Source organism: Mercenaria mercenaria, chromosome 1 (genome assembly GCF_021730395.1).
Source record: "Mercenaria mercenaria strain notata chromosome 1, MADL_Memer_1, whole genome shotgun sequence".
Lineage (NCBI taxonomy): Eukaryota > Metazoa > Mollusca > Bivalvia > Venerida > Veneridae > Mercenaria > Mercenaria mercenaria.
The window spans coordinates 20,935,905-20,959,986 of NC_069361.1; the positions used below are offsets into that span (position 1 = coordinate 20,935,905).

The following is a 24,082-nucleotide window of genomic DNA, read 5'->3' on the forward strand; positions in this document are numbered from 1 at the left end:
TGCAAATATGATTTGGATTTTTATCACTCACTGGTGTTCTCAATAAAAATGTTCAGTTTTAGTTTAAAGGCAATGTAATATGTAATTTATTCATTATGTATTTTTACATGTTGAAAAAATATATAAAAAGTACATGAAAGCTGACCAAAGTTTGAGATTTAGCAAAAAGGCACCATGAATGCTTCACAATAACAGTGCATAAGATTTCGCTATAATCTTTTAATATACTAGCTTATATTTACAATAAGCAGTTTCAGGAATTTATCCATAGTTAGTGTTATGGATAGACAGAATATCACAAAAATAAGATTTTATTTTACAGCCTGTTTAATGATAACCATATTACACAAAGCAGTTTACCATTCTATATATCTAAAGTATACACTGCATAAATATAACAAAATGTACTAAATGCATAAAGAACAGAATGGTTTACGAATATCATGTCGACAAATATATACCTCATGTAGCTTTTAATCTTTTTTCTAATGAATTCTTTCTACAAAATACTTTAATTATCCAAAAACATTTATTTTCCGGCATTGTAGAGTATTATAATCTAAAACAAATCTACCTGTAATTTATTTTCTCTTCCTCGGATAGAAGACTGTAATAGTAAACTTCAAAAGGGTCCAGTAATTCTACCACTCTGGTGGAAACATCTAGCACTGGAATGAACTGAATCAGATGCTTAGGCGAAGCAATGCTCAACAAGATTTGTAGTTCGTGGAAAATTTGTTTCACAATCGGTAACTCTTTTATGTCATAAAACAGATCAGAACCAAATGGGTGTACACTTTTTTCCACATTACTGAGAAATGTTATTGCAGTGTTACTGATCATGTGCACACTATCGCCGCTCTTATCAAACATTCTTGTTTTTATTTAACGTACAAGAGCTTCAACACATCCAGACACACTTCGCACTGTACTGCAGTTATCCACTAACATGCTCACAATTTGCCAGTCAACGTCAGATACATTAACAACGCATGATATCTCTTGCAGTAGCACGGTTCTAACTACGGGAACCGAAATGCCGTAAAACGATTTCTTGCTCTTCGTCACCATAGAATTGAATCAATGCATTGATGATTATTGGTGACCTCGTCCAGATTTACTTACACCATTTGAGCTTTGACTTATCCTTAACTTCGGCCTTGAAACTTTTTCCATACCGTAGGTATTAATATATGTTGCGCTTGACAGTGAATTCGTAGTTTTGTCAAGTGGCAGACAGTGCTCACGCAGCTGTTATGACTCTCTGCTTTTGTTTTGTAGGATGCAGGAAGAACCTGACAGCGAATAGAAACAACTCAAGTGTTAGTACGATAGTAAGTAGTAAAACGACGTACTGGGCTTAACCAAATTTCAGTCTTGGGAGAAATTATATTTGTTCGTTACAGGGATAACTTGCATCAATATCTTTTTTTCTAAAAGCAAAGCAACATGTAGAAAACATTTTTAAGTTTTCGTATTATGTTTAATGTTATATAAACTGACATAAATATAAGTTTTTTCGGTCAAATTCAACAGCACACATACAATAGTAAGAAATTGAATTACAGGAGTAGTTTTGCAGGTGTTGAAATGACACAATATCCAGACTATTAATAAACAATGCATCTCATATTTTGTCAAGAGTCAGGTCACAAAATACTTAATTAATGGCTTGGCGGTCATCACCATATGCCCTCGATCCTTCAGTTTGATTATAAAATCACAGGGATTCTAGTAATTTGTCGTGTAATTTGATGTTTTTTAACAAACCTCACGGAATGTAATGCCAGTAGTATTTTTTCACCCAATTTCCCCACTTTTTCCCCACGAGAGTCTTTTTCATTCAACCCTTACCTTCGCCACTTATTTTTTACTTCTTTTACAATGTCTTTTGAGTTCAACCCGGGAGGTAAAAACTCCATTTTAATCGCTTTCCTCGTTAAATATAGTACAATTAAATACGATAATAATGGCAGCTACTGTTTAAACAGATTACCTATTCCGAAAGACCGATTTCTATTGGATGACCGATTTATTTAAACCAATTAAAAAGCCCGTTTCCAAAATCATTTATCGGAAAATTCCGTGGATATTCGTTTCAAACTAGATTCCTTACAAAGAACAATGGATTTGATAATGATCGGCAGATTTCGGATTGCACTCGCGCAACTTTGTAGTGACGTAATGCTATTTTTGTAAGAATAAAGCTGTATTAGTCTTTCCCCGGACATTCAGAATGAAGTTAGCGGTATCCCCCTCACTCATCCCAAATTTCTAATCAGATTTGTGCGATTTGGAAAAACGACTTGGACGAAGGTCTGACACATAATACAAATACGAAAAACTTTCATCAAAGCAAACAAACAGACTTTATAATTAATAAATCTGTAAAAAGTATCCTTTGGAATCAAAGAATGCAACCAAGAAGAATAATAGCAGACTCGGTTTGATTGAGTCTGTTCATGAGAGGTAATGAAATGTGCAACACCTCTAACGCCCCCTAAGCGGAACTCTTTTACACATATGTTGAATGAATTCCGTGATCCCTAAGTACCAGAAAATATAACAATACTGAATCCAAGTACAGGGAGACTTTTTACAGCCGCCACACGGCACTTCAAGATTGCTGTTAAAATAGTTAATAAAATCTGTAAAAAGTTCCTTTGGAAGCAAAGAATGCAAATCAAGAAGAATAATAGCAAACTCGGTTCATGAGAGGTAATGAAAACATACACTATGCTTTAGGTTAAATTTAACAAAAAGAAATATATACAAATGCATTACACGGCAAAGTACAAAGTATTACTACAACTATAAATGTCATAAATGTGGATAAACAGCTAGATACTGGATATAAAGATAAATCACATTTTAACTTGTGCTTCAGATAAATATTTTGAAATTATTACTAGAGTCAACTGACTTTTACTTGAAATTAGATTGTTAAATCTTGCTACGAAAAGCAATGAACATTTTGGAAAGTATGTTTTGCGTATATTGGAGTAATTCGGGCATATTAACAGAAAATGATAATTGTTTTCTACTGCATGCAGATTACGATATGCACATATTCTATTTTATCTTTAAATTCCGTGATAACTACCTGTTTCAATTGCTAAGTTGTGAATACTTAATCTGAAGGACGCAAACTGTTCTACCTTCTCGTCACTTTTGATATTATTTGAATATTCCTCAGATTCAAAGACTGTTTTAAAGTTTATGTAGTATGACAGTTGAGTCATATCTCTAATCGTGGTATGCCAATACTGAATAAATTGATCTCTTATTTTTCGTGAAAAGAGTTGACTGTTATGAATCACCGAATCCTACAACGTCTATCAGTTCCTCAAAACAGCGAGCCCAATTTTTCAATATTGGTTCTATCACATTGGACAGTAAATAACTTGTACATAAGAGAGTTAGGGTTACATTTGCTTATATTGAAATATTTAAGAGCTCTTTCTTGACATATTGACTGATAGGGAAAACTTCCTAGCTCGCCCTAAATTGCATAGTTTGGTGTTTGTGACTTCACACCTATAATATACAATGTAGTTTTGCAAAATTTTATATGTTAACTTATTCAACTCTATTTGACTATAGATGCCCCATAACTCAGCTGGCTGGAGAGAGAATAATTGGTGATACAAATGCATCAAAAAGCTTTAACATCTATAACAATTCTTTTGTAAAGACTTAAATTGTTCATAGTTCTGTGTTCCTGATCTGAAAGAATCTTAACTGCTTTTAATATTTGCCGTTTGGGACAAAATTAATACCTAGATAAAAGAAACAAGCAACATTTTCGATAGTTTCATTAGTAATGTGCAATTGGTGCCAAACTAAGGACTGACGTTTCTCAAATATACAAGTTCTGATCATATTAATATTAACATTGACTTTTAGGTTCCATTGTTTAGAGTATCCATTAATATAATCAAGATGATCCTGTACATTATTAGCATCAATAGAAAATATTACAATATCATTTGTAAAAAGAATTATAAATACACAAAACTGGTTCATATCGGATTCTTTTTATTAGGATCAACATAAAGACAGCGTTGATAAATAGTTTGAACAAGATAGGGGTGAGTGGTTCAACTTGTTTCAGTCCAACGGATTTATCAAAGAAGTCAGATAAATTACAGGCAGTTTTAAAATACAGTCAGCTTTTTATCTCTAAACCAAACTGGTTAGTGCTAAACGTATCTTCTGACCCCATTTATTTAATTTATTTCTGAGAACTAGGGAGAATATTTTCGCAATGCTGGTTACTTTATTTATTCTCCTATAATTATATGAATTTGATTTGTTCCCCTTTATGAATATAGGTACAGTGATTCCCTTGGTCTACGATTTAGGAAGAAGACTTCTGTCAGTGCCGAACAAGATATAGTGTAATAAAATGTTTCGCATCAAAGAAAAAATCAGGAACGATTTCATCAACTGATGCTGCTTTGTTTCTGTTATATGAATAAATGCATTTAAAATTTTCGTCTTCAGTTCGACCTATGTCGTATTATTGCTTGCAGTAAAATGATCACTATCACATTCAGTTGCACTTGCAATATTGCAAAACAGTTAACAAATTCATTCAAAGAAACGTTTTTAGCAGTATTTTTATTGTTACGGAATCTATTTACCTTTTTCTTGAATTCACATGGGAAGTGTTTACAAAATTTAGAAAAAAGACTCGTCTTTCAATACTAGAATATTCATATTTAATGATTCATCAGGAGGTTCAGTTTTCCAAATTGTTTCTTCCTTGTTTTCGTGTAAACCTTTTTATTGTTAATTTCGTGTTAGATGGAATTCATTAGCACAATGATCAGAAAGTTTTTGAAAATTCATATTTGTAATGCTGTAAAAGTTAGGAAAGCTTGTAAGAAGAGAATCTATACTTGTTGATATTTTATTTCTGTTACAACAGTACTACTTAAATTTGCAATTTAGCATTACGTATCTACGGCAGGATATTCCAGTGAGGCATCATTATAAAATTGGGCTTTGTGTTCACTGCTACAAGTAGACATCGTCGTTTATGTGACTGAAAAAGGTGTCGAAGAAACGTTATACAAAACAAAACGCACACGCACGCACACACGCAAGCACGCACACAAACACACACATATTACATTTTTTCAACTACATGGGCCATTCTAAAATATAATGACAACTGCGCGGTTCCTTTGAAGTTTGACACGCATGAAACTTTGGTAGATAACCATTAAATGAACACCTAGGCCACGCTTCATCAACTGGAACCAAATGTTGTCAAAGGAAATCCCGTTTGAAGGAAAGTGTGAACGGACTCCTCCATTATTATAATAAACAATAACTGCTAATGTTATGCACATGTTTACCGGAAGGCGAAAGAACGAAATGTCGACGTTTTTAATAATGTCGTGATTTCGTTTTTTCGTGGGCGAAACAACGAAAAGAGAACAAAATTATGGTACCATTATCGGCACGTAGTATCTGTCGTTATAACGTACTGAATCGTCATATTTTCGTGTTTCGCTGGCACAAACGACAGAACGAAAAGACGAAAAAAAAACGAAATGACAACTGGCGCGAAAAGTCCACAGAACGAAAAGACGAAGTTGGCTTAAATCAGCCACCATACTACTGTCTTTTTAACTGGCAAAGTATTGATTAGTGATTTAGTTAGTAAAAGCTTGTTAAATGATCCATTTAAAAAAAATGAGTCTAGATTAATTAAGCGCTTTAGCTTGATTTGGTTTATGTAGAACATAAAATGGTACAGGATAGAACCGGGTCTGTCATTGTGATGTAACTATGACATCGACGGGCTCAGTTCAATATCTGCTACTTAATATTGTACTAAGTTCTAAGATAATAATATTTGTTTGTTTCAGAGTAAGATCGAAATATATTTCACTCGTAAACACCATGATTTACATTTTCAAAACAATGCATTATAGTGTTCACTCAGTGATATATATTTCGATCTTACTCTGAAACAAGAAACATCCCCTATATATTAGTAGTATCCTTAAGAAAGTAGAAAAGTTGTTCGTACATAAAATGTACAACCCGGGAACCAAATAAGTATAAAACAGTGATTCAATGATTTATAATGCCAAAACCAAGAAGTCTCGTCTCGCTTACCTATAAATATTCTCCGTGACATACGCTATTCAATATAATTTTACTAGATTTCTGCCAGTGTACACAATCTTATTCACCATTTCCAGGTCACACGTGGTATTATCAGGACGTAGAAACCAATGGTTCCATTGCTTTGCTCTGTTGATTTTATTCTTGTTTCCTGAAGAAGAAAACGATATATCATGTTCTTAGAGTGTTTTATTTGTCAATATTGCTTGTCTCAAGTGCATATGCGAAAACAATCATCTGTATCATCACATAAAAATTTATTACAGGTAATCTTTTAGTTTTACAACTCACAAATATTAAGATTTTAGATTGTTAAAAAAAATGATTTTCATATAGATAAAAAATTAAAACATGGTTCTTTTATTTTGAAAAAAAGAATACATTCTTTAACAGAGATAGCCGGTGGGTATTCCTAGATATCGCATCTAAACATAATTCATAACCGTGGTATCAATCTCTCGTCCCTAATTCGATCAAGGCATTTCATCACATTTGTACAAATATAATAGCAAATTTTGACCTTTTAGCTCAATTTGTGACCTTGACCTTTGATCTACAGAGCCGGTTCAAGCGCTTGCACATCATCTATTCGCCATTTACCTATATCCCAAGTTTAAAGTCAATTACTTTAATGGTTATAAGATTATGCTATGGACACGAATTATGATGGATGGACGGACGGATGTTCTCACGAAACGGTATTTATGTGACACCCCCATTGTTCTCTCTATTGTTCTATCAGTCACATAAAAAGAAAAAGGTCACATAAACAGAACGGAATGAATGACATCAAAGAGAAAGTACCGTTATGAAGTCACTTAACCATCATTTCGCGGGCACGGACAGACGGACGGACGGACAGACGCCATCAATAGTAAGTCCCATTTTCCAAAACGGGCGTATAGAAAGTGTGCATGCCCCATACTTTTTCATTTGAATGGATGTGATAGTTGATATGTAACATCTGGGTAAATGTTTGGTCAATATTTTCATAACCTCATATGGACTGGACTTGGAAACCTGTCCGCTTAGCTCAATAGGTAGAGCGTTGGTCTACGGATCACGGGTTCGTGAGTTCGATCCTCGGGCGGGGCATATGTTCTCCGTGACTATTTGATAAACGACATTGTGTCTGGAATCATTAGTCCTCCACCTGTGATTCATGTGGGGAAGTTGGCAGTTACTTGCGGAGAACAGGTTTGTACTGGTACAGAATCCAGGAACACTGTAGGTTAACTGTCCGCCGTTACATGACTGAAATACTGTTGAAAAGCGGCGTTAAACCCAAAACAAACAAAACAAATTGATATCAGTGGGACCTTGTTTTCTGAGCTAGGGGTCTGAGTGTTGTGCATGGCAAAGTGTTTCATTCTCGAAAACATTTGTGCCCAACATTTTTAAAACCCCGTGATAGATGACAGTAAAACTTTTTGAACTTTTGCCTCCAAGTGTTACCTTGACCTTTGCGTTAAAGATCTAGGTGTTGCGTATGAAACATCGTCTCATTAGGGGAATTTTTGTGTCAAGTAATATTGAAATCCTCTGATGGATGACCGAGTCATAGACCAGAGAGGAACAAAAAACTATTGACATTTGACCCGAGTGTGACCTTAACCTTTGGACTAGGGGTCTGGATATTATCGTCTGATTATGGGATACAGTTGTACCATGTAATATTAGAATCCATTCATAGATGACAGAGTTATTGACTGGACATGAAAAAACACTACTGATGTTTTACCTCCAAGTGTGACCTTGACCTTTGAGCTAAGGGTGTTAGACTGTTGCGTGTGGGAAGTCGTCTTATTATGGGATATATCTGCGCCAAGAAATTTCAAAATCACTTCAAGAATGACAGAAAAGACACTATTTCCTTTAACCTCTAAGTGTTACCTTGACCTTTGAGCTAAGGGTCTGGTTATTATGCCTGACACGTCATCTTATTATGGGATCCCTTCAAGGATATCAGTGACGTTTTACCTCTTTAACTTTCAAACTTCTAGTATTGCTTCTTTAAAAAAACAACAGATATTACCTTATGCTATTAATCAAATTAGCTTAATACATATACATATCTGAATATCAATTTTATTGAAAACATTGAGATGTATGTAAATTTACGGATAATTACAATCTGTTTTTTCAAATAAAGCTGATCAGAAGTCGCGTTAAGTAAACATTAATTGTTGGATATGGATTGATAATTGGAATAATCAAAAAGAAATGTCATTAGAGCAATACTAATACATTCTGTAGGATTTTCCTTTGTAATTTTATATATTATAATGAAAGGCGGGTAAACTTACACTGGGAATTTATTCAATTCAATATTGAATTCAAATAGGTTTTAAAGGTTTATTTTCAACAGATATTCACGAATTTACAAAAATATATAACAAAAAAAAACTTTTAGAATTCAGCTAGACCAAGCGTAGTTTTAAAATGTTTTATACCTTGAAAATTTTAAGCAAGTTGAACGTACTTTTCGTGAAGATTTTTTCTGTTCAAATATAACTTATCTAGAACTAAATGTGACGGACACAATAACCCTAATATATTTTGAATGTTATTGTAAACCAAACTACTTATTGCTTTGCGGAATACATATAAGAATAGCTTTGAATTTATGTCAGAAATTTTGTGATCAGAACCGCTATATTTTGATAAGTGAAAAACAAATAAGATACCATAAAAACAAATACGAATATGCGCAGTTTCAATAACGACTTCTACATGTTCAAATATTGAACAAGCAGTTATATAGTAGGTTCGCAAAATACGATCCTTAAAGGCAAAGAATATCTCCTATATAAGTGACCCCCAGCCCCCCCCCCCCCCCCCCCAACAAAATACCAGATTTTTTAATCCCCCATATACAAGATCCTATCTGGTCCAGTCTGATAAGGGTCCATAAAACCCCTGTAGACTTGACATGTAGCCTAATTATTGTTAGAGAATCATAAATTGTATTGCCTACAGATAAATTGGTTATTTCCTGTGTTTTGCATTTCATTGATTGAAATGCTTTTTTTTTAGAATGTACACAAATGTTTTTTTAATTGATGTTGATTAATTTCCCGGCCAGTTAAATTATAACTCTTATAGCAAAGCAATGCTCACACCTTAACCTTTAAATAATTATTTAAAACTTAATAACAGAAATTAAAAGTTTGTTTATTCAATGATTATGATCTTTTTATCAAAAGTAACGGGAAAAAAAAAGAAAAAAAAAGATAATTGCTTGATTTTATAAGAAATTAAAGAAGCGTTCAGTTGCATTTTTAATAGATAAAATGGAATATGGACAGAAGGGTTTTATATATTAAAAATGCATAATTCCCCTTGTGTTGTCTAAACAACGTTTCTTTTATGTATAATAAAATCCAGCAATAAAGAGATATCATTGTTCAAAATGCACATACTTTATTATTTCTAAAAGCTATGTGCCTGAATGCATTTTTTTATATTTTTGATTAAAGAAAACAGCAATGATGGAATGCAATTGTTAAAAAATTTGATTATTAAAAATATGATAAAAACACTGTTGTATCTTATCACTTTGTTTATTTAGCCCTAATTCAATCAAGCTTTCTAAACTGGTTATAAAGGTCAGAACTGATTTGCTATGAAGGTGAGAAATATCACCAGTAATTTATGTACTGCACAGTAGCTATACAGTAGCTTATTATGATAAACAGAAGCAAGTCTATCAATGGTCCAGGCTTGTGTATTGGCCATTACCACCAATACGCAGACCTTATCATTCCCATAGGCCACATACCAGGCATACCAGAATCAGTGTCTTTAACAAGCAGTAAAACTTCAAATATTAGTAACTAGACCATGAAGTTATGAATAAAGCCAATCTATGATCACTTGGAAGTAAATGTAAAACAGTCTATGATTGTGTTGAAACAAACCTTAAAAGAGCTGCTAAATTATGACAAGCGTTGATAGTAGCTTATTTATTACAAATATAATGTGTTTTGACCTAAGTAACATTAGTTCTTTCGGTTACGTATAAAAGATGAAATCATTACAGTCTGCAAGAATTACACTTGTAATAGTTCAAACATTTAATTAGTTCAATCTTCAAGCTGCAAAGGTTAAGAATACTGAACAAACAAATCAACCTAGTATCCAGTTGTTCATGATAATAATAGGGTGTAATTTCTGCCTCTTGGCGTTAGTCATTTTGTACCATCTACCATTAACGTATACATCTCTGTTTAGTAATTGTATAGTAATGTTAGCATATCTGAAATAAAGAGAGAGATACACATTTACTTTTATACAATTAACATGAAATTACTGAAAAAAAAATCCAATTACTTAAGGTCCCATCTTCATCAACGTTAAAAGTTATACTGAATTTTGTTGTTAGATTTGTACAGTTTGTTATATGTAAACTACAGAAATGTTTCCTTCGTACGCAATTCATTTTCACCAAACAAAGACTTTTTAGCTATTACATATCCATAAACAAAACAAACATATTAACTATCCTCCATTTATAGTGGAGGTGCTTTGAATAATGTACATATATTATATTTCATTAAGGTCAAGAAGGCGTAATGAGCTGTATTTTTGATAACATATTTAGATAAAAGCAAAATATTGATCTTCACCCGAAGTCAATTATTGAAAAGGTCAAATGCACATTGTTTACGCAAATGACGACGAAAAATCATGTTTTAGCATGTAACGTTGCCGTTTTCATGGCAATTGATTAAGTGTCGTGGCATCCATTTAATTCATAGTAAAATGTTCCCATTTTACATAACAGGCCCATTGAAGCCTATACGGTAATGTAATTTTCAATCGCCGAAGGAATGCTTACTTTACGATGAAATTATTCCACAATCTTTCTACAAAATTATTGTCTTCGAGCGGAATGACTACGTAGTGTATAAAAACTGGCCCAAGGATTTTTTAAATTTCCTCTTGCCCTCATCCCCGCCCCCGCCCTTTTTCATGTGCACTTTTTATGCATCAAAATTTCACAAAGAACTGTTTGTATTTTAGGGAAAACTAAGCTAACCACAAAAAGTTTACCACAATATAAATTTCATTTTAAGTGTATTTTAACTTTCTATGCCCTTTTGTAAGTCATTTTCCAATTTCTTTCTTATTTTCATTGTTACACTTGTATTCCTGAATGCATGTTACACACAAAACTCCTAAGGAAAAAAAAGATACTTCTTATTAAACATTTTACAGCTCGTTCTTTGCTCAAAAGATTTCTTTTAGTTTAGTTTGCTGAAATGTTTTTGAATAAAATAAAATTATAACATTGCTTGACCAGGTCCATTCCAACGCTATGGTGCTATGGAAATTGGGAATTGTCTGTTTCGTAGCACCCTTTATCTAACGGTTTGTTACATTATTAAATAATTTTTCGTATTGGTTTAAGCCCATTTCAACCGTTTATAGGCAGTTAAATACAATTTCCACTATGATCAAGAGATTATTAGTTCGAGCCCGACTAGCTGCTCGCCCCATGATGTGGGAAAGTTATCAATTTCTTACCGAAAGCCTGTGCAGGTTGTGTAAGCAGACCGTTGTGACATAATTGGAAGGTTGTTGAGAAATGGCGTAAACCAAACACAATTCATGGTTATCAAATGCATAAGTGAAATAATTCATTTTGTGTTCGTAAGAAGATCCTTTGAAAGTCATATATACGAGGGATGTTCGAAATGAGTTGCTTATTTCTATCTGGAGACTTCAAATTTCAAGTTAGCCCAAAAGGGCTCATTTCATGCCCTCGAAGTACTCCCCGTGGCTAGAAATGCAAAGTTTCAGCCGATGTATCCACTTCTTGAAGGCGTCACGGTACGCTGATTTGGGCACAGTAATAAGGTACTGATGAATGGCAGATCGAAGTGCCTGTCGGGACTGGTATTTCCGCCCAGCAAGGAATGATTTCAATTTCGGAACAAAAAGAAATCACATGGGGCAAGGTAACGAGGAATACGGGGGGTTGAGGCAAAACAGTTACTTTTTCTTTCTTCAAAAACGCCGTAACTATTGCGGAGGTATGAGCGGGGGCATTGTCATGTAGAAGACGGACATGTTTAAAACCAGTGGCAGGGCATGGTTTCTGATAATACTTTTTCAGTTTCTTCAGTACTACGTCTTTGTAGTACTTTCCGGTGATGCTTTTGCCCTTTTTCACCGGCACTTTCATTGCGACTCTTTCACCAGAGAAGAAGATTGCATACAAAACCTTCTTTGCACTCAAAGAACGTTTGGCAATTATTGGGCGTTTGCTGTGTTTAGTGGTCCAGATCTTATTGCTAACCTTTCTGACGGGCTCAAAATAATGGACCCAGGTTTCATCACCTGTGACGACATTGGCAAACTGCTTTTTGTCATATTTTGGAAACATTTGAAGCAGCTTTTTGGCCACTTTAACCCGTTGCCTCTTTTGCTCATCAGTCAACAGATGTGGCACCCATCTAGCAGAAATATTTCTGACTTTCAAATGCTTCTTCAAAATAAGGTGAACCGTTGATAGTGATATGCCTACCTTTCGCGCAATATCACGAACTGTAAATCTGGCATCTCCTTCAATGATTTCCTTTATTTTGGAAACGATTTCTTTACGAGATGCAGATTTTGGCCTACCTGATTTCGGTGCATTTTTGTTGGACTCTACACCAGACTCAAATTTCTTTTTCCACCGCCGAACTGTGTCATAAGACACACAAGAAGGTCCATAAGCAGTAGAATGTTCAGTCATCAGCTGCTTCAAAGAACAACCAAGTTTTGAGCGAGCTTTGATGTAAGCCCGTATTTCATCTTTCTTGTCGACGCTTCTACCAACCATTTTTACTACAGTGGTCAATGATTGCGTGTATTCAAGTGGCAAATTTTATGTCTTACACTTAGTCTAACATGTACATTTATACACCGTTGTGTAGGTATTGAATAACCCTATACAGGTAGGTATTGGTTTTTATCGTGCCCCACGTGGATATCGAGCTAGAGGACAATAAGCAATTGATATCGAACACTCCTCGTATATATAATTACTTATTAAAGCTTGAGTAGTATAGGTTTTCGAATTTCACTATTTCTGTCTCTGTATATTTGTTGTAGTTATATTTCATGTTTATACTTAAATGTATATTAAACCCAAATTTCATAATATTATTTAAAAACATGAACAAGTACTTTGTATAGTTTATGTGTATTAACAGTACTATGCATTAGCTTTAAAATAATACATACTGTATACATACATACAAAATAAAAAAGTGTACTGCCACTAAAAAAAAACTCGCTGTTTTTAACAATTACCTGTTACTGTCTGACATTTGATTTTGAAAGTTTCTTTGTTTAAACTTAGTTTAAATATTTAGTAAAATTAAGTTCATTTGATGAAGATTTTGTACATATATACAGTAAATATCTAAAAATGAATTATTTCAGCGAAAGCTGGTCATTTGATATCTTTAATATCTTTATCATTTACTTAGGAATTGTCTACTTAGTTTAATATTTTCGTTTGAAACCGATTTTGTACTTTCGATTCAAATTTATTCGTGTGATGTCAACTTTTTTTCCGTTATGCGTGAGAATGTTGAGACGAGTATCTCTTATCAAATTTAACATTAATACAAGTGTTAGATATTGCATTCTTTCTGCTTGTATATGAAAAATTAATGGTCCATTATCACTGAAGTTTTTTCGTGAAAAAAAAAGTTAGAAAACAATAGGAAAAAAATATTTGCATACCTACCTACCCTAATTATTTCGGTCAAGTTTTTTTTTGGTCTGGCCTAAATGCTTCAAAAATCCCCACATATATATACTGATTAATTATAACTGTAATTTCATCACCGATTCTAGATTTTTTTTCTGAACGCCTCACCGACGGCTGTCTAACCTGAATAACTTTTGACTTTCCTAAATTAAAATCAATTGTGTTTTTGTTTACACCATAAGTTACATTGCAAGTAAGCCTCATTGTCCGATAAAAGGACTTTATCAGCATAAAAAAGAGCACATACTTTTTCACCTTTAGTATCTGTACCAATGTCAAGAGCCTTAATAGTAAAGACCAGATCATTGATATAAATATCAAAGAGCAAAGGCGATAAACTACATCCCTGCTTCGAACCGCTGTTGACGATAGACCAGGCTGTATCTATACCATTCTATTTTACACAGCGTTTAATTAGTTAAGAACAGTATACATATTTCCTTCAGTTCCCAAATTTTGAAGCTCTATGATCAAAAGTAACGTGTGCTTTCACGCTGCAAAACAAATGTCTCAATTTTCTAGTTTCTATAAGTTAACCAAAGCCATTGAAATGACCTACTATGCTTCGTCCCTCTCGGAAGCCATTCTGCTCGTCATGTAACATGCCATTTTCCTTTCCCCACATGGAGAAATATTTACTGAAGATGAAACAATAAATCTTATATACAACTCTTGGATTATTTGTTGAAAACATTTGGGTAGGATTTATAACCACGCAACCAAATCTCTGGAACAAAACCTGTACTGAAACATCTGAATCTAATCCAACTGCTTTATTGTTCTTTATAGCTTTAACTGGATGTGTATGTTCTCTATGTGAAATATAAGTATTAAGAGAAATACAATTTAAAGGATTGATTTGATTTGAAAACACGCTTCAGTATTATCTGCATGCACCCTTGGATTCAATAAATATTCGAAAAATGTTTCCCATTTTCCCAAAACATCATCTCTATTATTTAAAACTGATCCACCATCTTTCATTTTATCGATGGGTATAACATTTTTCCGTACCTGCAAAACTCAAACAGTTTCCACTTTGTTTTCAAAAATTCCCACTGACCACTGTCTTCCATTTCCTATTTTTCTATCAAATGCTTTATCTTGCGGTGGTGAACTTTGAGACGGATTTTTTCTGGACGAATAGTCGTTCATGTGTATAAATGAACGATATAAATTCATGGTATATATATTAATGTGTCCAATTGTTTTCGAACTCGGTTTGACTGGCTGGTTCTAGAAAAAATATTAGCTCTATATGCTGTATAAATAAACAAAAGGGACCAGCAGTGATGTAATTTGGATGCTCTGTCGCTTCGCGAAAAATATTGGATTTTTTTATGTTTTTATGCATGAAAGTGTACAGTTTACGTATTTCTTTATGTTGGAAAAATAGTATTTTGTGAGAAACTATCAGCGATCAAGGATAGTGCGCGTGGAAAACGTTGTGTTTATGTGTATTTCATCGGAAAGGAGTTGACCTAGTTTTTGCGCATGAGATCGTAGCAGATGCGTAACTTTATCATGTATATTGTTTTGTAAGTTATTTGGTATTATACGTAATAAAAAAAGTTTAAAGGGATTAGAGACATATGCAGTTGTCATACATGCGCTATATGTTATAATTCATGTATACTTAGTGTTGACCTACTTGTGGTTGTTTTTTATAGACCACGTGATGCGTATTAGCCAATTAGAAGCAGTAAGTGTCATGGCGAAATGTTTACATGGTGTGCATAACTGAAAGAATAATTGTTTGTGAAATAGGAGGAATTTGTGTCTGGAAGTGCGTTTAAATATGTTTATATGTTTCCAAGTTATTTTGGAAGCCTATCTGAAGGGTGCAATTTTACGTGAGTGATCATTTCATTCCCAAGAGTGGGAAAGTTTGATCATTGATGCAAATGTTTTTGGCAGTGGCTAGAGAACCGGAATCGGTTCCTTAGACTGCGAACTTATTCGTCCGGAACCGGTTCTCTAAGAAAAATACCGTGCATAGGCTAGGTAACCGGAATTTTATTTCTATGCATAATACTGCCAAAATCCACTTTGTTTCTTTTGGTAAGTATCATGTGCATGTTCTTATCTTAATAAGTTAATTAATTTTACCATTTCAGCAAGCTATGCCCTTTTATTTATTTGTGTTTACTGTGTCTCCAGAAGTCTACTCGCCGCATACTGCCCGCCATATTGGAATGATAAAATAAACTAGTACCAATGAATGCGAAATCGTCGACACTGGAGCCGAAATAAACTTGAAATTTAAACTTAAAAGGTATAAGACAATAAAAGAAACGATTTAAACAAAATAAGTAATTTCAGTATTGATTGCATATCTTTGAACGTGAAATGCCGAGGTGTTACAAACTAGTATTTAAAGCGATCAAAGAATATGTATGAAGTTTTAAGGGCAATTAAATTAATTTGTTCCTCTACAAACATGTAATGACGCAAATACAAACCAATATTATTTTATATTTAAATAATTTAAACATAGTACAAGTTTAAAGCAAATAACATTTAAAAGCTGCAAAGTAGTTTTCACGCATTCATTCGCACTAGTTTCTATCATTTGAATACGGCAGTCAAGGTATATATGCGGCGAGTACACTCTGGGAGACAGTAAACGCAGATAAATGCAAGGGCATGGTAAAATTAATTAAGATAATAATATGCATGACATTAACCAAGAAACAAAGTGGATTTCGGCAGTATTATGCATAGAAATAAAATTCCGGTTCCCTAGCCTATGCACGGTATTTTGCTTAGAGAACCGGTTCCGGACGAATAAGTTCGCAGTCTAGGGAACCGATTCCGGTTCTCTAGCCACTGCCAGTTTGTTTGTTTTTTTGGTTTTTTTTGCGCGCTTTTCGTTTGTACACATATTGAGGCTATTAATTGTGTTGCCATGTATGTAAATTTGTGGGCGTTAGCTTATATAATTGTTCATACGTTTAAGTAGAGATCGTGAAAAAATTGATTGAGTATCATTTAGATACTTTGTGAAAATCGTATAGAATGGAGAAGGAAATTACTTTTGGTGAATGGTCACGTGGTTTCTTTTGCGCTTCAGTCAGGCGTAGTGAATGAAAGTGTATGTGTTCATTCGAGATTTTCTTGTTGTTTTTTCGTTGCGAACATGTGTTATTGCAAGAGAAAGTAGTTTTGTGTAGGTTAACGGAAATGTGTCCATAAAAGCTTTTTTTACGATGCAGTGTCTGTTAAAAGTTTGTTAAATGCATAATTAAGCGTTCACAATAAATCCATTTTATTTTGAAATGATAATTAAAAGTTATCAATAAATTATCCTTTCCATTGATAAAAAAATTATTGATATAATTTGTGTTTTAAGAAAGTTTAAGCCGTTAGAAAAACATCAATTTTTACAAAAAAATCATGGATGCTTGGCGTCTGCCCAACTGATATTTTCTTATCAGTTCTAAAAATAGAAAATATAAGGGATTTGTATACAAACATGATCTGTCCTATATATGAAACAAACTGTATGCGTCGGATTACTTTGACTAATTAAGGATAGTACTGGATTCAGTAAACCTTATGAGAATGTTGTGTAAATTCCAGGTTTAGCAAAAAAAAAAAAGCCTTGGGCTTCTATAAACAATTGGCTTCTGCATGTTTACACATTACTGCTGGTGACTGTAGGTGGAGCAGCAGTTGTAATTTAAATGTGGTGGGGATGGCATTTGTAGACCTGGTTGTTTATTGCTTATTAAAATTAATTTTTTAATTTCCCTCACACTACTAGTCCAACAAATTTGATGTAATTCTAGGACATATTAAGATTTTTCTAATGCCAGTTATGGACAATGTAGAAATTGCACATCACTAAATAAATAATCTGACCGTCAAATTATTTTGACTACTCCCACAACCTAAATACAAAAAAATGCCCCTAAGTTATCAGTATTTTCTTAGTGGCTAGATGTCCAGTAATCAATATGAATATTGAGAGTTGTATTACAAAGAGCAGAAAATATTTTATCTAAAAAATTGTAGATGATTTCGAAAGTTTGTTCTCGTTTTAAAAATGGCAAGTCGCAGAAAACAGACGTAAAAAAATATTTCTTTAATCCCGGAAAAAATATGAATTGCAAATTTGACAAATAAATAATAGTAATTTGTACACCAGTCAGAAGCTTTTTATTGTTTTTTTTTTTCCACGGGACTGATGAATTGAATTAACAAACTTTTTTTGTTTTAGTATTTAACACATGGATTTTGCTCATGAATTTTTGAATTTGTTTACTGCTTGAGTAAAAGATAATGACAAATATTGGAAATCGCTGTTAGAATTTCATATTTAATATGCATAAAACTGGAAAAACAACGAAAAAATACGAAAACAATTTTTAGAATTCCCTTCCCATTCTTAAAGATAAAATATAGTCTTCTAGCTCTTTGTAAATTCTGTTCTCAGTATTCATATTGATTACTGGACCTCTAGCCTGTCCTGTAAGGGTTGTCTGGAGGTTAAGTTGCCGGACCCCTGGCCACTTCCATTTTGTTAGCTGTAAGCAATGTGATTTTTAGAATTTATAAGGATCTTCTATTACTTTTTAGAGTTGGCCGGTATTAGCCACAGCAAGGGTGGCAAGATCAATTGTCCGACTTGCGCACTTTACCCAGAGCCAATACAGGGTTCACACAGGCCTGGAAAAGTGCTTGAAAATGAGCTGCATCTTGAAAAGTGCTTGAAACAAAGGGCAGCCTTGAAAAGTGCTTAAAAAGTGCTTGAATTTGGAAAAAAAGCCTTGAGAATGGCAGATTCATTGGGCATTGTTGTCACAACATTTTGCAATCAAAATAACAGACCAGACTAAAATAGTTGGAGAAAGACGAATAAATGGCAGATCTATCTTTGACAGGGCTTACTGATATGTACTAAGTAAATGATAGTACGGTACAGTACCAGAACGGGCTTTAGTACTCTAAAAGCAAGTATCACGCGAAATTTTATCGGTGCTGAATTGAAGCTCCTTTCCGGGTTAATGTCGCAGTGTTTATTATAGAAAATCGACAGAATCCGTCATGAGTAAAAGAAATAAATGCAACATATGTGATTTTGTAGCCCTTGAAAATGGAGAAAAATCCTTGAAAAGTACTTGAATTTTGTTTTGAAAGTTCTGTATGAACCCTGCAATAGGGACAAATAGAAGTTCTCCACATTTTACAATATAATCATAAATATAACAAATCTTTGAGAAAACAGACAAATATGTATGTCAAAAAAATAGATTTCACCATCCCTGCAGGGGCAGGAATTAAATGTGTTTCCCAGTAATTTGTTTCCTTTAATACACTCTTATATTTGCACAAAAGAAAATTAGTTAGAATAACTGTTCAAATGACACAAATTCAAAAGATATGGCTGTTTAATATGAGGAAACATCAAAATTTGATATTAACTGAGTGATAATTTTGAATGCACACATGTATATGGGACAAACTGTGCAAATATACAGCACATATTATGTAACTGTAGAGGAATAGAATTTATATTTCTGGATTAATTTCAAGATTCTCATTTTTTGCCCCTTTCGAAGAAGGTGGGGTATACTGTTTTGCAGGTGTTGGTCGATCGGACGGTCTGCCCGTAGATTAATCCATTTCCGGATGATAACTCTAGAACACTTGGGCCTAGGATCATGAAAGTTGATAGGGAGGTTGGTCATGACAAGCAGATGGTCCATATTTATTTTGAGGTCAGTATGACAAAGGTCAAGGTCACAGTGTCTCAGAACAGTTAAATGGTTTCCGGATGATAACTTGTGAAGATTTGGGCCTAGGACAATGAAAGTTGATAGGGAGGTTTGTTATGACCAGCAGAAGGCTCCATATTGATTGTGAGGTCAGTAGGGCAAAGGCCAAGGTCCATGTGACTGGGAACAGTTAAATGGTTTCCGGATGTTAACTCGGGAATGCTTGGGCCTAGAATCATGGCTGTTGAAAGCGAGGTTGATCATGACCAGCAAATGATTCCTGTTGTTTTTAAGGTTAAGGGTCAAGGTCACAATGACCCGGATCGGTTACATCATTTCTGGACGATAACTTGAAAAACACTTGTGCCTAAGGAACACGGAAGTTGATAGGGAGGCTGGTCATGACCAGCATAATTATGACCCTATTGATTTTGAGGTCAGAAGGTCTAAGGTCAAGGTCGTAGTGACCTGGAACAATCCAACCTTTTCTGGATGATAACTGGAGACCACTTGGGCCTAGGATCATGAAAGTTTAAAGGCTTGTTGATCATGACCAGTAGATGTCCCCTTTGGATTTTGAGGTCAAGGTCGCAGTGATCCGGAACAGTTGAACCATTTCTGGATGGTAACTCGAGAACGATTGGGCCTAAGATCATGAAACTTAATCGGTTGATCCTGATCAGCAGATGACCCCTATGATTTTGAGGTCAGTAGGTCAAAGGTCAAGGTCACGTTAACCAAGAACAGTAGAACGGTGCTCAGTGACCAAATAATTTCTGTTCTTGTTCAAGTACTGAATACATCAAGGGGGTATTTCGTGTTATGGGAGCTCTTGTTTTAAAATAAAATGGTTGAAGGAAAATAGGTATAACAATACATTTTCACTTTGTCATTATAATGTATAGGAATTTATTCTAATTACAGATAAATATGCCAAAATATTGTATTTTCCAGTTCTACAGCATGTGATTTAGTTTTCCTCTCTATAGTTTAATGTAAGAATGCTTCTTACATCATGTAGGCAGAGGTCTGGGTTCAAGTCCCAGTGGAGAGTATTTTACTATAAAAAAAAGTTGTAGACTGGAAAAAAACATACCTGCTCAGCAAAAAAGTTACAACAAATGGAATGTAAAATTTATAGTCTTATCCAGAGATAACTAAAGGCTATCACTTAAATAGATTTCCTGAAACAAAAGAAATTAAAGACTTCAATATACCTATTTGACTGCAACCATGGTGATGTGTTGATGGAGTTAAGACTTTATTCTCATACTTTATTTCCACAATAGCTTTTACATATTTTCACTTCAACATCCACTTTTTAGAAACTACAAATCGGAATCACACCAAACTTGGTTTGTTTGTAGAATCATCATGTTAATACTGATTAGATATATCAAATTTCACCAAACAATACAATGTACTGTTTTCATTTAATTGGAAATACACGGTGTCTTTATACAGTGATATTGTAGTGCATTGCAAATTTATTGTTTAATTACCAGAAATAACAGCAGATCTTAAGCTTATTCTTAGACATCGTCCATAATAACAGAACCTGTTCTGTTATTTTTTCTTGTTACGTGGTATAATCAGATAATTGACTGATAACTGGAATGAGCTCCGTACTGCACAGAAATGTATGTTAAAAGCTAAGGGGTAAAACGTAGACATAGAACGAGAAATGTATAATGGTATGAGGAAAGTATTTTATAAAAATTGTCAGATGAGATCTATCGACCTACAAAAGAATAATATACAATTATATTTAAACAACTTATACATTTATTGGCAGGCAAGTCATTAATTTAAGCGTTTTATTACATGTACATATCAGACATAAATTTTATCTTTTGTATAATTTTATCTTTTATATAAAGATTTGACCTACGCCCATAAAACATGTGTTGAACTATAGACTGGTCCAACAGCACAGACCACGAACGGCCAATTTACATAGAAATCCTGTAATAATAAAGTGTAACTTTAAACTTGTTTGCGGAACTAACCTTTTGTTGATTAACTTAGATAAGAAAGTTCTGTCATCTTGCCTGTTGGATACTGCTTTTTTATCTGGTTTGTCCTTTATTTCTCGTTCAAGCTTCCACATCATTTTTGTCAGTTTAGTCCAGAGAGCTTTAGTCCGGTTTGTTGCAAAAAGATAAAGAAATCCTCCGCTGAAAATATTTCCTTCGGCGGATTTATAAGCTAGATTCACCAACATGTCAACACCAGATCGCTTTTGAAAGCCAGGTGTTGGATTTGAAAACCAAACGCAGTCAAATTCAAATAAAAATAAGTCAATATTTGCCTGTAATAAAGACAAAATTATTTCTGTCCTACGAACCATAATTGTAAGATAGCCAACACGGCCACATATCTGATCACCATGGGGCATATCAAGTTTTAAGTTGAAGACTGACACCTCAGGCCAGTCTCTATTAAGCTTAATTTTAGATTCATTATCCGTTGTAATTACTAATACAGATTTATGAACTCCCATAGCCTTTGTGTTGCATAGCCAGCTATAAGCAAATGGTAAATATGCGTTATTTATTATGCTGACTAAAACTGTCCTATTATATGAACTAATGTTTCTTGCTAAATTTAAAACTTCATTCATAGTGTCACTTAATGTGTTACCCTTTACACCACTTCTAGCATCACTTATGTCTTTAATATTATATGACAGGTGTTCATCGTCTTTATATCCGAACATATGTATATTTGATTCACTAATGGGTCTGTATAAGACAGTTGTATTTCCGATGCTTGTACATTTTAGTACAATGAAAAAAGCGAAGCAAACCAGAATTCCGTATCGTATTGACCGTTTACGGAAGAAATGTTTAATTACAGTACATGTATCCATTGTGATACACTCTAGATAACATGCTTATAAGCACATACAGTACATTTATGCCAATTATATGCCACTTTGTCTAGTTCCTCTGGAACACATAAGCGAAAACTTACACTTGTTTATATTCTATTCCGGCATTCTTTTTAAATATTTAATGACGATATTTTCGTTAACGTTAAATTTTTGCACAATATCAAATATAGTTTCCTACACCAGCCAAACTTTAAATAATGTCACCTAAAAGGAAAGAATAATAGTTATATCCGTTTTCATCATAATTCTATTCAATGTTATCCAATTTACGCTATATCTAACACAATGGTTGTTTCTATTTTTAAATTATTACTGATCCACATGAGTGTCAATGTATTCAAAACCAATATCAATACGATCAGCAGAATTGTCCCCATTGTTAAGTATAGAACTTGCAGTGAATGGGCCAAGGCCAAATAATTTGATTTGTTTGTTTGTTTGTTTGTTTGTTTGTTTGTTTGTTTGTTTGTTTTGGGTTTCAACGCCGTTTTTCAACAGTATTTCAGTCATGTAACGACGGGCAGTTAATCTTACCAGTGTTTCTGGATTCTGTACCAGTACAAACCTGTTCTCCGCAAGTAACTGCCAACTTCCCGACATGAATTTTTAGAGGTGGAGGACGAATGATTTCAGACACAATGTTTTTTATCAAATCGTCACGGAGAACATACGCCCCGCCCGAGGATCGAACTCGAGACCCCGCGATCCGTAGACTAACGCTCTACCTACTGAGCTACGGGCCGGCTTAAATAATTTGATAGTCGTAAATCAGATATTAGGCGATGGTTGAGTTACCATGATGTCATACTATCTTTCAGAAGACTTTTAAGAGTGGATGTCGGACTGAGCAACATGTAAGTAAATTTTAATGAATAGAATTTAGCATTGCATAGGGATAACGCTTATTTGAATGATGAAAAGAAATTTATGAGACATTTCTCATAATACATCTTATCTTTCAACGTCTGAAAAAATCAATAATCTACTTTGGTTGTCAAATAATACTACGCTGTGTTTTGTATACCCAATAAAATCTAAAAGGTAGGGGCTGATGTACCACTTCTATCACATTAGTACATATACTTACGCGGGAAAACTTAAAGAGGCACCAAAAAATAACTGTATTCTTTTGTGTTTCCATGATGGTAATTATACATGCTTTGCATGAAGAAAATGAGAAATAACAAGTATCTAGTTACAAATTGACAGTGACATTTATTAGGCCAAGACAATGTGCGTAATGTCCTAACATTTTATTGAATAACTGTAGCAATATGTATAGAAATCAGTGTATTTAGTGAAATTTAAATCACATTTTTATCTACAGTGTAAGACAGTTATTCATCTATGTTTTAGAAACTATGCTGAAAAGAGATTGACTGAATTAAGTTTGTAGATGAAGTTGTCAAAACACATTTATTCAGGAATGGCCTAAATTGTCCACCTGAAAACTTGTATTATAACTGTATATTACCTGTATTTCAAGAATGGTTTTCATGAAGTTTATGTGAGTGAAAAAAGTAGGTCACTAGGTGGGTCTTTAAGAACTTC

At 33.9% G+C, this 24,082-nt stretch overlaps 1 protein-coding gene across 1 annotated transcript; it reads right to left on the reverse strand.

Annotated features, from left to right (window-relative positions):
• Nucleotides 1-329: 329 nt before the first annotated feature.
• On the reverse strand, nt 330-22,869 carry LOC123544452 (uncharacterized). The gene is made up of 4 exons (XM_045330532.2): nt 21,645-22,869; nt 10,278-10,402; nt 6,213-6,295; nt 330-1,295 (listed from the first exon to the last, which is right to left on the reverse strand). The coding sequence occupies exons 1-4, from the start codon at nt 22,505-22,507 to the stop codon at nt 1,149-1,151; spliced, it is 1,218 nt and encodes a 405-aa protein (XP_045186467.2). The 5' UTR covers nt 22,508-22,869; the 3' UTR covers nt 330-1,148.
• Nucleotides 22,870-24,082: the final 1,213 nt, after the last annotated feature.